This window comes from Aphidius gifuensis, linkage group LG5 (genome assembly GCF_014905175.1).
Source record: "Aphidius gifuensis isolate YNYX2018 linkage group LG5, ASM1490517v1, whole genome shotgun sequence".
Classification (NCBI taxonomy): Eukaryota; Metazoa; Arthropoda; class Insecta; order Hymenoptera; family Braconidae; genus Aphidius; species Aphidius gifuensis.
The window spans coordinates 13128743-13146651 of NC_057792.1; the positions used below are offsets into that span (position 1 = coordinate 13128743).

Sequence of the window (17909 nt, forward strand, 5' to 3'; positions counted from 1 at the left end):
CTTTTATTATTTTTCTTTATATTTTTCCTCTTTTTTTTACCACCACCTTTCTGGACTCTAGAACGAGATTTTTGCTTCTTGACGCGTGGACGACCACTACCTTTCTGATTACGTTTTTTCTTTATCACACCCTTTTGTTTATTAATACCAGAGCCTTTTTGAATATTTTTTCGACGCCGCTTTTTCTTATGACTACTGCTACCACCCCCACGGTTATTCCACAATGTTTCTAAATTATCTACTGCTTTACGTTTGAGTCGGTGACCAGATTCTTTTAATCGTGTCTCTAATGATTTTTTAAAATCAGATTTATGTGTTAGTACATCATCCAATACACTAACTCCAGCCTGCCACAACTCTTCACCAACAAGTATAGCTACTCTTTGTAATATAGGATATACTGTTCTATACAATCCCTTGAGAAAACCTCCAACACCGTTTCCTCGCTGATTATAAGTAATGTATTGACGTTGATGAGTTGTTACACCACCACCGACTTGATTGTCATAATACTTTAAATACATTGACATAATTAATCAATTTTTTGAAAATGAACCGTCATGGTCAAAGGGTCATCCCCAAATAAGACTATGTGGTCATTAGAATCTTTTATAATACATGATATTGTTTGAAAAGTCTGTTGAATTACTGGTAAATAATGAGGCTGGAAATTCACATTATAATTCCCACCATACTTAGAGGAAAGCGGGGCAAAATGGAACACTTAAGGAAAAAACATAAATCGATGTGTGACAATAGTTTTTTCCGATTAGTTTTTCTTACTTATTAATAAAAAAAACATAAATAATTTTTAAAAATAAAAAAAAAAATTATTATTATAAATTTATTTATCGTTGTTCAATAAAATGTGATATTCATCACAAAAATTAACTTTTTTTTATTTCTCTTCATTTATAATTACGAACAATTGCTTTTAAATTAATTTATCACCATTTTTCTCGACGAACAAAAAAAAACATATAAAAAATAATTTTCTTTGTTCTTAAAAAAAATGCTCAAAAAATTTTCTAAAAATTTTTTTTTTTATTGCATCTATTTTCTTCCGGCTTTTTTAATCGAAAAGTAACGAAAAAATGAAAAAAAATGGGAGTCAAAATATTTTTTTGGGTGTTCCATTTTGCCCCGCTTTTCCCTATATTCATTACTATCAAAAGGTACAATTCTTAAAACTTGTTTATTTTTATCACTTATAATATATGGTGAACAAATATCACAATAAACATACAATAAGTTTGGCAATGCTCTCAACAAACTGGCTGGTTTTTCACTAAGACGTATAACAATTTTTTTGGAAAATAATAATCCACACTCTATGTAATTAAAGCCTAGAATATCTGACAATTTTTTTGTTAGTGTTATTGAATGTGAAGCACAGGTTTCACCACAAATTTTTTTTATACTGGTAAAGCGTGTTTGGGAATTAAATTTGAATTCAAAATGTTGATTCAGTATTTTATCTCCATTCAAGGCATTAATTATTGCCTCAGTATTTTGATAAACGCCATGAGGTAAAAATATCGTAATACCCCCAGACTGTGTTACATCAACACCTATACAACCTTCTTGAGGGTAGACATGTAAAAAACCGATAGGTATATTTATATCACAGAGACCAACAACCCACTCGCCCTCCAAATTGATTTCACGTGGTAGTTGTATACTAAATTCTGATGCATTATTATTAGGATAAAATTCAGTACTTTTGTTACTAACAAGTGTGAGGTAAAAATTTCAGTCATTATTCATTGTAGATTACTTGCAGGAATCCAGCTATCAAATTTCGATGGCCAATCCAGCCAGTGTACAGAATATTCTTTTCGCTTGCCTTTACCACGTGTTTTTAGAATTTTTTCGATTTTAAATACACTTTCTTCAATGTTTTTGTTGACTGGAGACAATTCAACCTCATAAAACATACCATCAATAACTTCACCAGCTAAATCGGCTAACTCATAAATCGGTTTGCCTTGACGTGATGTAGCTTTCGTTATTTTAAATATTTCCTGAGACCATGAAGGGGTATATCCTTTCTGGAATTCACCTTTCGCTGTACTGATGCGCACACGGTCATTTACTTTATATTTAAATCGATCAACTATTTTTTTATCATCATAACGACTTTCTATATTTTTTCTAACCATTTCCAAATTATTTATCGTCACTGCAGCTGGTGTCATTTTAATCGATGTATGAATAGAATTATTGTACCCATCGACAATTTGTTGTAATATATCTATATATTTATGTGTTCTTTTATGTGTAAAATAACGCCAAATACGTTCTTTTATTGTACGTATTACGCGTTCTACAATTGATGCTTTTATGTCAGGATTTCTTGCCACTCGAAAATAAATATTAGCATCGCTTAACATCTTTTGGATAATTTTGTTTTTAAACTCACTTCCAGAATCGGTCTGTAAAAAAACAGGCATACGGCCGTTGCTCTTTTTAAATATACGTTCAAATCCTGAACATACTTCAGGACCGGTTTTATTTTTTAATGGTTCAATCCATAAAAATTTACTAAATACATCAATAACAACAAGTAAAAAAGTTATACCATTATTTTCTGATTTTATACTTTGTAAATCTGCTAAATCAGCTTCCCAAACAGAATCGATGCCTGATACATTATAATGTAAACGCGGAAATTTACGTTTGACAGGTTTGTGTAATGTATACGCGTCTTGTGAATTTAAATACTCTTTTATTTTATCACTTAAATCTGGATATTTTGCTACAATATTACGTGCACCAGTATAAGCAACAGGATTTCATAAATCATAATAAATATTTGCAATGGGTGTATTATTTTTTATATTTTTCTCATTAGTATTTATGAGGTCTTTTTTGACTTTTCCTTTTCGGGACTTAGTCTTTGCCATGATACTTCAGGTTCACCACTAGTAGTTGGTTGCTCACCATCCGGAAATTGCGGCTCAAGTCTTTTACTAACTCTGTGATTTGGGCGGTCGGCTAATGGTGTTGGAAACAATATTGTCTCTACATCATCTTCATCTTCTGAAATGATAGGTGACTTTCAGAAATTGTCATTACCTACAAAATTACGTGGAGTATTTATATCACGGAGAAACTTTGCAAATTCTTCTTGACCAACAGCATTATGACTTTTACGATAACGTTAAGTATCATTTAACAAATCAACAATATTTGTATTGGGTATTTTATTGTTGTTTATACTTATGTAACCAGATTTATCCCATTTAAAACGCTTATCTATATCCGCAGTGTTAATATGATCAATTATTGCCTTAGCTTTTTGCTGATATCGTGGAGGAACACTTTTTATTATATTCTCGACAGGGTACGATGAATCCTCTGTAGTATCATCGATATCTTTATATGTTAATTTTGTATGTGGTCTGTCACCATCACTATTAAAAAATAAAAATCGCCTTAATAACTCACGATATTCACTCCATTTTTCTGCATCATTTTTAGAAGAATTTAAAATTTTTGTAAGTTCTTTATCAAGACGTGATGTTGGATCCCCCGGTGTTTGGATACTTGTTAATGCATGATTTTCATTTTCAAGCGACTAGAGTTTATTTATATAATCGTGAGGTACGAGGGCCATCTTACGTGTATGCTCCATATTTTCACGCCAAATTTTTAAATAAAAGATTTATTATAGGCGTAATTAATAAGGCTAAAATACCAATACAATGCTTTATGATAATTTTCTTTTTAGATGCCCAACTTATTTTTGAAATTAATTGTCTCAAAATTTTCTTATATTTTTTTAGCTTCCTTTTTTCCTTATCTTTTATTGGTAAAACCCCTTTCAAATAATTCAAAATGATTTCACAAATACAATGAATAAATCTAGAATCACTGTGTTGAAGTATTGCTCGACGCTGTTTTGGATTAGCATGAACAAGTGATGTTAATAATATTGTATTTTTCCGATCAAATGGTATTCTCAAAGGCACCTGCTTTGGTGTGTTGTCAGACATTATAGATGTACAACTGGTAAATTTAAAGATGGATCACTATTATTTATATCACGTACTTGTTTTGGGACATACACATAATTTACAGGGTCACTAGGAAAAATACATGTCCTAATACGAATGTTTTCAGGTGTTGACTGTTTCAAATCAATTAATAAGTAACCATGTGGCGCTGATGTAGAATCTAAATAAGCTTCTTGAATAAATTTTGTATTCAATGGGGATATTTGTCTAGCAAGATGAGAAATTTGAGCTTTGTCACGAGGATTTTTGAAAACAACAATATAATTTGTATTCAAAGAAATTTCCCTATAAAATTTTCCCCCATGGAATAAATTTTGTGATAATACTAATACACTTAAATGACGGTGATGTGAACCCTTGATAAATATATCTAATACAGATGAACCACTACTACTTTCACGCATTAAATCATCCATTATGATTAACTTTTTTTTTTTAATATCATTAAAATCTTTCATGTCTGGTAACCCTTCTTGAAATTCAACATTTTTATATTCAGTATACACAGGTTGCCATTCGGCGTAATATAGAATAATACGGTCAAATTCAGTATCTTATAATCCCGATAATTCTTTTAAGAAACGTTTAGTCCAAACACTTTTACCAGCCCCTGACGGTCCTGAAATAAAAATTTTAAATGGATGTGTCATTTGCCAAGCCATGATGATAACTGAAAAAAAATTTGGTGTGGGTGTATATTCAATAAAAACATCAAACAATTTATTTTTATTCAAGATTTATTCATATAACATATTTAGCACGTTTATTTACAGTATTATTACATGTATTATACTCAGTCGTTAAGTCCCTAGGTCTTGTTTTACTGGTATTATACAGGCTAGTATTATACTCAGTAGTTAAGCCCCCATGTCTTTTTTTACCGCTATTATACATAGTATTATAACCATACGGTAATGTATTATTCATGTTAGCCGTAAATTTCCGTTTCGGCCCGGTAACACGTACAATTTTCGATTCTGATATTGTATGTACATCATGTTCTTTAGTTCTACGTATTGAGTCACAAGTTACAATAATTTTGTCGTTTTCACCATCAGTTAAAGTCTTAATTGCACTTATTGTACCATCAGGTTTTTCAGCAATATAACTATAAAATTTAGGGCCCCCAGAAATAAAAGTTTTTATCTAACCACCATCAAGCTCATCAGTGAGATCACCTAAATAATTACCTAATGGCAGTTTATCATTTTCATTCTCAGAAATAAAAACTATAGAGTCAGTATCAACATACAATACTCGTGACTGAACTTTATCAAGATATTTGTATAATTCTAAGCGCGCATGCGCAGTCGTGAATGCGCCTAGAACTGGATTAGTTGAGCTATCAGTTCTATCACAACTTTCAACATATTTTCAATTGACAAATAGTGTATCATCATCGATAATAGTTATGCAAGAAACTTTAATATTGGCATTTTCAATAATTTTATTAAAATCTTGAATATTTTGAATAATACTGTACATATCCGAAATATTATCCATAGCTAGCCTACCCCAAAGCGAATTCAAGTTATTTTTACTAACTTGACGTAAACCAGGATTTTTTTCAATTTTCGTAGGCTCTAAATCAATTCCCTCTACTTTACTATAATTATCTATGTATGCTTGTTTTGATGCGGCATCAACGCACTCTATAGGCCAACCGCTAGCTTCTTGTTTTATTTTCAAATATTTATTTATGTAACCTGTAAATAGACCACCAGTTCTAGTTTTTGGGTCATATTGAGTTGTTTTATCCCAATGCCATATTTCTTTTATTTGTAAAATTTTATACCTTTTCTCAACCGCTACTTTCAACTCCTCAGATACCCAAGTACCAATAAGTGCTCGTTCTGATTCATTATGAGTACAATTTTCTTGATTTAAAGTTAATGTACATGCGTTACAAAGTGGAAAAAATTATTTTTTATGACATCTCATTGGCAATACTGGTATATATAAATCGGGCGGTGGCAAAACTCGACATTTAATTAATCCTATCACATTACTTATGTTATTATCTGGACAAAGCTCACGTTTATCATCCAGAACAAAAACTTTAGGGTGGCCTAGCGGGTAAATATTTTTCTTCAATACCGAAGGATAAAGTGATGTGACGTCCACGTAGTATATTTTTTCAGAACCAGTAACAGTATGTGAGACACAAAAATTTTCAGTTCGCCCACCAAATAAAGCATAACGAGGCAATATTGCTTCTTTATAAAAATTATTATCAATTGTTTTCAAGAAATTCTTCAAATCTACGTTGTTTTGACACATTCTTTTAAAATCACATTCCCAAATAATAATCAATTCATAACCTTCTTTTTTAAAATATGCATTTATGTACTTTGTATTCTCACGCCTCGTTCTAAGCGTTGTATTATCCCTTAAATCTGCATCCACATCTTTGATCAATTCAAAACAATCACAACCATGATAGTAACAACCTAAAAAAGAGTATATGGTTTTGCCATCTTCTGAAATGCCATCGACCAGATAGGGCCCTACTCTACGCTCACGCCCTCTACCAGCATGAATTATTTTGAGCCCTTGAGAATGTTCAAGCCATAGTAGCCATTGTATAGCTATGGTAGATTGCATGTCACCTAACCTATATCCATTCTTGGGAATCAGTGCTACCTCATTCTCTTTTAAATAATTTCTACGATAAATTAATAAACGAGTCGATGCAGCAGTTAAAGCTTCGGTGAATGGGCAAACATTCCCTACTTGCATCATTAATTTTCTATATGTAATACACGCCTTCTTAAGTAATTCTACATCAGATTTACAATACATCGCCAGTTCTCGTTTAAAATCAAATGGTGGGCCCTGAAGTCGTTCATTATACCATTTATCAAATTCTTGTTGTTTTTCAATAGTCAGCGCGCGCACACCAAAGTCTTCTTTAGGCGGTGAAGGACCAATATAATTTTGATTTTCTGGTTTATTAAAAAAGAAAGGAAAAAAACCCTTAGTCAATTCTTTGATTCCAAAAGCTTTTGGTAGCGCACTTAATGGCATGAAAAAATAATTTAGCGAGTCTATAAATTTGACATTATCGAAAGATATCAATGTAAGCCTAGTTCCTTTTACAATTGTTTGAATATTTGTTATAGGCACTCTTTTGATTATTTCACGTAAAACAAATTGGGCATCATAGCCCCCACCATTATGAGCTATACAAATTAATTTTGAGTATCTTGATTTTGACTTTAAAACTAAATCAACAAATTTTTCCATGGCGTCATCACCCTGATGTGTAAATTCGCGCGTCTCACTGCAATGACAATTTTCTGTACCGTCTGACTCCGAACAAATTTCACACACTATTTGCGCACAAAAATAATTGACGATATGCATTTTTAATTGTTTATTATTTTTATATGATCTCAGCTCAGACCGTGTTTTAAAATCAAGAAATAAAAATCCGTTAACTTTTTTTTCTTTACGAGCACTCTGCTTTATCGGCCGTGGCTTCATATAACACAGATGGTTTGGTTGTTTGTGGTCTTGACAGGGCGCACAATAATAATAACGACACAAATGTTCACTGTCACGGACGTAGACTTTACGACAAATATTACATTTTTTAATTCGATTACAAACGGAAAAATTTTTTGAATACGAGTCTGGTTGTAAATGTTTTTCATAACACTGTTCACTATAAAATACTCGATTACATATCAAACATTTTTTAAAATCATCATCATTACTGTTATTGATTTCACATGTCGGGAAATTTAAGCATTTGTCACATTTTGTCCATCATTGTTTATGATATTCATTTTTTGTAAACCCGATACGACACCAATCACACCAGAATTTTATATTTGTAGCCATAAACACATGCATATATTTTATAGGTGCAAAATGTTGGTCATCAGGATAATACACAATATTTAAAATTTTCATATTTTCACGCGAAACTCCGCGATTGAGTAAAGTTTTTTTACCATCAAAAAAAATTGTATGGCCGTCATTAATATCAAAATTCCAAATAACCAATGCGGCATAGTTCTTTTCTTTTTTTTTATAGATAAACATGTTACAATAGAGCGTGGCAAACATAAATATAGATCATCGTGGTTCAGTTCCAGAGCACCGCGAGCCTTTTTTGCCATGTGGTGCGGGACACTACCACCAGTCGTTGATTTCAATACAACCAAGTCAGTAGTAAATAGATCGTTGGCTTGCACTGGATCATTACTTTGACAAATGCTACTTACAATCTCCCATAACCGTTCAAATGTAAAATTATTGGCAGGTGTCAAGTGAGTATGCGCCTCAGAGTTCATAGAAGGGGTTTTGAAACTGAGAATAACTCTATCACGTACATTATTTGAATAATTTCTGATCAGCTTGTATACTTCTGCAAATGCTTCTTCAATCCATGTTTCAACTACAGTATTTTCCGGTATTTCTTTCACTTTAAAATTTATTAAATGTTTATTTAAATTATATTTTGCCACAAATGTCTGTGTTTCATCAACAATATCTATGCGCTGAAAATTATTATCACTACCACCTGTTTGTAAAATCTCACTTAAATGATGTTGTTGTAATGGCGATTGCATGATTCGATTTATCGATAAAATTATCGTCAACTTCAACGTCATCCAAAAGAGGTTGTTGTTGTAAAACTTCAGATTCTTGTGGTACACGTAAATGCTGATCCAAATGCTCTTGTTGTAACCGTGAATCTATAATATTGTTCGTCAAACTACCATCGAGTAGACTATCAATAAAAAACTCACACTCTGCACTGTTATCAACTCCAACATCATCATCTAAAACACGCTCCATTTTTTTTTAGCAACAACTTGAAAAAAAGATCTTCACACTGCACTGGTCACCGCAAAACTGATTTTTTTTCTAAATTCACCTGTTTCGTAAAATATTTTACCCGACAAAATTGAAAGTTTCTCTGGCCCTCTAGTGTGAAAAAAATATAGCAAAAGAAATAACGAATTTTTATTTCTAAACAAAATTATATTTGATAGCTGTAAAAAGAAAACAAAAAATATGATGGGTAACCTGAAAAATTTTTAACAATAACAAATATATCTGTAAAAAGAAGGCAAAAGGAAAAAGGTATACAAAATTTTTATTTATTTATTTATTGTTTTTTTATATTTTTTTGTTTTTTGCGATACAATAATACCTGTAAAAAAAGACATAAAAACAATTTATTTATTTATTTATTTATTTATTTATTTTTTCATTATATTTTTTTTTTCGATACAATAATACCTGTTAAAAAGACATACAAACAATTTATTCATTATTATTATTATTATTATTATTATTATTATCTATTAATTGGGCACAGCGTTCACAATGACCAATTTCATTTACAATTGGTTCTCCCCAGCAGAGATCACATTTAGTTTTGTTTAATGATTCTTCGAGCTCACGGATTTGGTTTTGCAAACATGTTATCCTTGCATCTACCAATTTCTGTCGTTTTTCAATTATTGTGTTTGGTATTTCTACTGGTGATGGTTGTGGGATATGCGGTTGTTCACCCGCCTTCCATTTTTCAAGACAATTTTTACAAAACTGGTGGTATGGTGTGGCTGCTTTATTTGGGCATTGATACCCCTCGCAGTCAACGCAAAAATCAGAAGTATCTACAGGATCATTTTTAAGTTTCTCGACACGGGGGTTTGAAGACCCTGCTTCAGCCCGATATTTATTTTTTTTATCATACTCCCCAGCAACATTATTTTCGTTTATAATCGGGGGTGGTTCCGATGACGACAATGACGACCCCGATGACGATGATGATGACGAAGACGTTGACGATTGGCTCAATATAACCACGTCATCTACCATACAAAAAATATATATGATTAATATTATTATCATTTTTACATTTTAAATTTTTTTTTTTATTTATAAAATATTTACCTTCATCATCATCTACGGCTATCATTTTTTTTCCGTGTTTCCCGCATCGAATAGGTAATACTGGATCCTCTTTTTCAGTATTGTCATCTTTACTGCGTTCTGTAATAAAAAATATATTTTATTATTATTATTATTATTATTATTATTATTATTATTATTTTTACTACAAATATTTACCTTTTTGTTTTTTAGTTATTTTTTTAGAATTCATAGTAATGCGTTTAGTTGGAGGTAATATTTCCACCGACGTAATTGCAGGTTTTTTAATTTCTGAATATATTTTTTCTTCAAGACCATTTTCTTCAAGAGCATTTTGTACTAGATCTGTAACATAAAATTATTATCATCATTATTATTATTTTATAACGCGTAAAAATATTATGAACAAAAAATATTTCACCTCCTAAAAACTTATCCAACTCCTCATCAACTGGTTCATTTTCTTTTATCTCCAACTGTGCATTGGCAAACAGTTCCGCCGCTGTTTCATTTTTTCGGTCTGTGTTAGCCATGTCATTTTTTTCAACATCTACGGGTATTTCATTTTCGGCCACTGGGTCATCTACAGGTGTTTCATTATTATTTTCTCGTACAGTCTCGTCAACTGAGCAATACGTAACTATCATAACTTCGCCAGTCAGTATTTCATTTTCGGCCACTGGGTCATCTACAGGTGTTTCATAATGATTTTCTCGTACAGTCTCATCAACTGTGATTTCATTGTGTATCATAACTTCGTCAGTCGGTATTTCAATGTCTTTAAAAAACAAGAGAAAATTTATTTATTTATTTGTTAAAAAAGTATTAAAAATTTATTTATTGAAAATTTATTTGTCAATAAAAATATTGAAAATTTATTTATTGAAAAATTTATATGTTAAAAAAAAAAGTATTAAAAATTTATTTATGGAAAATTTATTTGTTGAAAAAAAGTATTAAAAAAAATTTTTTTTATTGAAAATTTATTTGTTAAAAAAAGTATTAAAAATTTATTTTATTTATTAGTTAAGAAAAAAGTATCATTGAAAATTTATTTACCTAAAAACAGCATATCATCCTCATCAGCCTTCTCAAAATCCTTCAACAGATTTTCACACTGTGTTGAACTTTTTTCACTTTCATCATTAACTCTTTGTATAATGTTTTTAAACTGCACTTCTAATTTCGGATATTTTTTTATATCTTCTATATCGACAGGATTGCCGAGTAATTTATCACGAATAAAATCACCCAGTTCCCTATCTTTTTTAGGAAATTTTTTAAAAAATCCTGGGATCCAATCGCCGCGGGCAATCACAGTACACTTTAAATTTTTCAGCTCACTCAACAGTTCAGGATATTTATAAATTTCATGTATCCATTTTTTATCATGGATATCTCCTACTTTTTTTTTTTTACAACTAAAGTCAACTTCGTTGGTTTCAAGTGCGCGTTTCATTTTTTATTTTAGTTAAGATGTGACTGAGTGGACCCGGAAAACACAACTGACACTTGTCGTGAAAATTTTAGGGATGATAGTCAAAATAATTTTAGTCAGGCCCATTTTCCCACCACCATAAATACTTATCATTTCTAATTGGTCCATTTTTGCTAAGATGTTGCCAATAGAAAATCGGAAAATCAAAAAAAAATAACAGGCGTATCTTAAAATTTTTAGAAATTTGTCGGTAAAACTTACTTAAATACAAAAAAATAACCTACTGCTTTTATGACTCTTTTCCACGTACAAAAATCTGAAAATACCCTTCGCAAGTCGCTCGTAAAATTAGATAATAAACAGCAGGATCATTTAGAAAAAGTCTATCGAAAAAAAATTAACCCACGCCATGGAAATCTGAAAAACATGCAACTCGTAAAAATAAAATAACAGAAGAATCATTTTAAACTACAAAAAAATTTTTAGAAAATCAGTTCATAAAAAATCCTATACAACATCTTAAGATAAAAACTTACCTTTTTTTAAGGAAAATCTGAAAAACATGCAAGTCGTAAAAATAAAATAACAAAAGCAACATTTTAAACTTCAGAAAAATTTATGTCGTTCGTAAACTAAATTAACAGCGGGATGATTTTTTCTATTCTACCCTTATACGATTTAAATACGAAACTAAAAACTATATTAAAAAAAACTCCTTTATTCTTATATTTTCCGAAAACTATATTAAAAACTAAATTAAAAAAAACTACTTTTATCTATGTTTTCTTAAAACTCTATTCTTTTTTTACCCTACTATAAAACTAAACACATGTATTTCAAAACTAACACCGGAAAACTATACTAAAAAAACTAAACAGAAAAACTATATTAAAAAAACTACTTTTATTTATGTTTTCTTGAAACTCTTCTCTTTTTTCCTACTATAAAACTAAACACCTGTATTTCAAAACTAAAGCAAAAAAACTATACGAAAAAAACTCTACTGAAAACTATATACTAAAAATACTAAGCCGAAAAAACTATACTAAAAAAAACAACTGAAAACTCTATGCTAAAAAAACTATCTACCTGTACGATTTCCTTATTCTATGCCTATACTACGCTTACCTATGCTCTATTCTTATTCTATTTCTATACTACGCTTGGCCTATGCTCTATATGTACTTCACCGTTGCCCCGTGACGTCACCCATACTACGCGCCCTTACAATCTCATTCATCCTATACTACACACCCCCTCACACACATACCTCTCTCTCACACACATACCTCTCACTCGCACCTATGCTATTTTATTTTTACCCTACACTATAGGCCCATGCACCCTGTACTATAGACCCATGCACAACACACACGAGGGCAGGAAGGGGGGAACCGCATTCCACAAAGTCGCCCAGAAGAGCCACCTTCTACTTATATAATTTTGAGTATAAATAGTTATAATTCATGACGTGGATTTTTACCTTTGACAGTTTCGAATTTTTTGGCCAACTTTTTTCTGCAACGGTTATTACTTTTGCTGTCATTTCAGAACCTCCCTTTCCATCATCGTATTTCAGCATTGCTTTTCCTTTATCCGTTTGGAGTAACTCACCAAAATGTTTGAGTGATATTGGGCGTTTAGGATATTCTTTCGACTTTATTCTTTTAGCTTTTCGTTGGACATCCTGGAACGTTAATCCGCCAATATCTTCAGTTATATTAAAAATTAAACTTATTTTTTCACGAATTCACGAGAGAAAACCATGAAGGTTCTGTTTATAGACGCTTATGCAATATTATCAAAAAAAAAAATGACTTTTAATATTCGTTTTTTATATTTCTTGATTAGAATAAATACCCAGTGACTGCAAACATTCATATCTTTATTTATCGAGATTCATAAAAGTAATTTTAAAAACTTTGAATTCTATCGAGTTATTCAATATTTAAATTTTCATCTCGGGTAACAAACACTGAATTCAAGAAATATAATCGATAATATCATTAATTTTCACTCAACACTAACTCCCAAAATATTTTAACAGTAAATGTACTTGCTCAAATAAGTAAATATGGATGATATTAACAATCAGTACAACACTAGATTTATCAGATACTGAATATAAATTATCATTAGTGATAGCTAGATCAAACACTGAATATGTGACACTAAATTTGATAATTGCAATTTTCATAATAATAGAAAGTACAACACTAAATTCATTGGACCCTAAATGAACGATATATATATATATATATATATATGGGGCATTCCAGGTCAAATCACCGAGTCATCGGCCTGACCCCTACCGATTCACTTGGAAATTTTTTTCTAGGTGTATTTTGGACCAAAAGACGACCTTATTTTTTTTCAATTTTTTTCCACCATTTTTACACCATAAAATAATTATTTTTTTCCTACTATCGAGTATTCCACAAATTAGACCAGGTTTAAAATTCTGAAATTTTTCCTATATCATCTCGAGGTAAAAACAAGTCACCCATAAAAATTTGGGAATGGGCCGAGAATAATTACTAATTTTTTTATAACTGATTGAAAAAAAATTTTTTTACCAATTTTAAAATAATCTAATTTTAGAATAATCTAATAATGGTTTCTTGTAGAGAAATCAAAAATAAAAATAAATGATATCTGGGCAAATTTTGGTTCTTTCCGTATTTCAAGGGTAAAATCTTCAAAAATTGAATTTCAAGCATCGCAGTTTTCCTATCTTTCCATCCTTAAATATAGGGAAAAACAAAATTCATCAAGCTATCATTTATTTTTATTTTTGATTTCTCTACAAGAAACCATTATTAAATTTTTCTATTTTTAAAATTCGTAAAAAAAATTTTTTTTAATCAGTTATAAAAAAATTAGTAATTATTCTCGGCCCATTCCCAAATTTTTATGGGTGACTTGTTTTTACCTCGAGATGATATAGGAAAAATTTCAGAATTTTAAACCTGGTCTAATTTGAGAAATACTTGATAGCAGGAAAAAAGAAATTATTTTATGGTGTAAAATGAATTTGGAAAAAATTGAAAAAAAATAAGGTCATTTTTTGGTCCAAAATACACCTAGAAAAAAATTTCCAAGTGAATCGGTAGGGGTCAGGCCGATGACTCGGTGCTTTGACTTGGAATACCCCATATATATATATATATATAAATTATCATTAACGAATGAAAATTCTTTAAAAAAGCATTAGAAAAGTGTATTTATTGAAAAGAAATTTGAATAAAAAAAAAAATATAGTACTGACCGGGAATCGTTCCGTAATGAACTCCATAATTCCATAATTCCGTAATGAATTCCATAATGAATTAAAGTCCCCCACCAAACCCTACAACTTTTGCTCGAATCATTTTTTAATTGGAGCCATATTTTTTGAGAAAAATCCATTATCCAATTAAAATGGGACAGTCTGTATATAGGTATATTTTAAAAATTATAAAAATTTTATTTTCAAACTTACATTGTCCCGTTGGCATTTGTTTCTTTATGGCGATAATGACGGCCGTCATATACGAGTGATTGATGTTTTTTATATGTTTTTTTAATGTTTCCTGATTGTTGATTGACTTGAATTGTTTCACTTTGGTCTAAATTCATATTTAAATATTTTATATACACAAAAAAAATATCAAAATGACTTAAAATGAAAAAAAAAAAGTACGCAGCAAAAAAATAAATATTCATAAGATAATGAAATATATTAAAACTTTTTCAATTTCTAATTTTTATTTCGCAATAACAAAAAAATCTATAATGAAGCGATGCTGATTACACAACGTATTCAAAAGCAATGCAAAAGACACGACTCATACAAGGATTGTTCTCCCACTCATATCGAATTTTTTTATTTGCTACATATATGTTTTTCTCGGAATTTGTATCATGATAGAAAATTATATTCGCGCTCAGAAACAAATTTATACTTACTTTGTGACTACAAATTGTGGCAAGAAATCATATTATGGCACATAACACTAACAATGAAATAACGATCACTATGTCCAACACTAAAGTTGAAATGAAAAATACTCTAAAATATTATAAGAACTGACGAATAGCTTAGAAAAACTTATCTTCCGAAAACATATAGAATAACTCGACCTAGTAGAGGTGCAGTATTTTTGTAATCGAACACGAAAAAACTGATTTTAAAAAATCTTCCGGAATTGATATTGGCAAATAATACGAGTGGGTTTTAATATATAATCGTGAAAATGGAATCCACAGTTCTTCAATATTTATCTATCGAAATCTAAATATTATTTATTAATTTATTTTGCAATTAATCAATAACAATTAATAAGATTTACAACAATTATTCCAATTTTGTATGGCAAATATCGTTAAGGAATTAATGAAGAAAAATAGTAACACGTAAGCAACATCCTTTCCTTAAATAAATTTTTTTAATTTATCATCTAATTTAAATAAATTAATAAGTAAGCTACATCCATTTCTTAGCCATTAAAAAGCTTTTTATTTCGTTGAAATAATTATTTGATAATGAAATTCTTTCGTAATAACAATTTTCTTAAATATACTTATTAAATAATGTAATATAAACAATAACCTTTTATCAATTAGTATAGATCGTCATTGTAGATAAAAAAAAATATTTAAAATCACCCGCGCAAACGGTGATTAGCTCTGATAAGCTTCGCTTTTTTTAGTTAGAAATCCGGTTAAAAATGCTGAAAAAATAAAACACCAGTCAACAACCCTACTAGCAGCTTAATTCAGCGCCGTTAAAATGTTTTGGCGCTTTAAGGTACGGTCTCCAAGGAGCGTTTGCGTCTACTGTCCGACTGTCGCGTTCGAACGTTTCGATCAGGCGCTTTGGAACGCTCATAGCCAAGTGGTCTCCAAGGCGCGTTCGCAACTTTAATGTAAGCGAGCGCCATAAAATGTATACTGGTATACACGTATTTAGTTAGTTGATTGTCATATGTATACATTTTGAGGTTATTTAAGTAGGAATAAATGTTTTGTTATTTATTTATTAAAAAAAATATATATATAATGGATAGACGACAGATTGTGCGAGTACTAGGAATGCTAGAATTACTTGATGATTTTGAAATAGATACTGGAGAAAAAATTAAAAAAAAAAAAAAACCTGTTAATGAATTATTTAAATCAAGGAAAACTGAGGGTCATTTTCAAATATGAATAAATCGTCATTTAAACAATAGCGTAAAATTTCAACAATTTTTTCGTCTTAATATAAATCAATTTGATTATCTTGTAAACTTGATCATTAATTGTTGACTGTTCAACCTTCTAATCGAGTTAATGAGCCAGTTGAAGAAAAGTTAGCAGTAACTTTGAGGTAGGAAATAAACATACATAATGTTTATATTTATTTTTTATTTAACAATGGCATTGAATAAATTTATATTATTGATTATTCCAGATTTTTAGCCACTGGTGAATCATTTCGATCACTGTCTTTTGGTTTTAGAATATCTCATAATTATATCAGTCAGATAGTTAGAACAACATTGGCTGTATTAAAAACAAAATTGATTTCAATATTTTTGCGAAATCCTGATTCAATTGATTTTGCAAAAAAAGCACAAGAATTTGAGATGAAATGACAATTTCCAAACTGCTGTTGTGCAATAGATGGAAAACATATCCGTATGCGTTCTCCACAAAATTCAGGGTCATTATTTCATTATTATAAAGATTTTTTTTCCAACTGTTTTACTTGCCATCGTAGACGCAAATTATAAATTTATTGCAATTGATGTTGGCTCATATGGAAAAGAAAGAGATGCTGGAATTTTTCTAAAAACTCTTATGGGACAAAAAATAATAAATAATTCATTTGGATTTCCTCCACCTAGAGCTCTACCTGGTACTAATATAGTGTTACCACATGTTATACTAGCTGACGAAGCATTTAAGTTATCTGTTAACATCATGAAACCATACACAAGAAAATCATCTGTAACTAATGGTGCTGAAAGTGTCTTTAATTACAGATTAAGTCGTGCTAGAAGGGTAACAGAAAATGCTTTCGGTCTTATCAGTCAAGTTTTTAGAATTTTTTATCAACCAATAAACTTGGAAGTATCAACTTGTGACCTTGTTTGGGTCTGTTGTTGCTTACACAATATGTTACGTGATACATATCTTGAATCAAATATATCATCACATAAATATTCTAATAAAGACAACAGTCAGCCAAAGAATAACATGATATCTCTGACTGGTCATGGAAATCTATCTTAAACGCAATGGAAATGCTGTTCGGAATATATTTAAAGATTATTTTGTATCTGCTGCTGGAGCTGTTGATTGGCAATATGAATCAGCATATATAGATTTATAAACAACATTAATGTCCAAAATTAAAAAATATTATATATTATAAAATATATATTATTAAATATACATTTTCACAGTTGAAAAAATAAATTTATTCATAAATTTATATAAAATCGTTTTTTTGTTTAATTCAAAAAATTACTTTTTTTTAATTCGAATTATTTTTTTTATACAATCGTATATGTAACACATTCTGCAGAGCA

At 30.1% G+C, this 17909-nt stretch overlaps 1 protein-coding gene across 1 annotated transcript; it reads left to right on the forward strand.

Annotated features, from left to right (window-relative positions):
• Window positions 1–17175: 17175 nt before the first annotated feature.
• Window positions 17176–17610, forward strand: LOC122856417. Its single transcript, XM_044158086.1, has one exon. It carries the CDS (start codon window positions 17176–17178, stop codon window positions 17608–17610), a length of 435 nt encoding a protein of 144 aa, XP_044014021.1.
• Window positions 17611–17909: the final 299 nt, after the last annotated feature.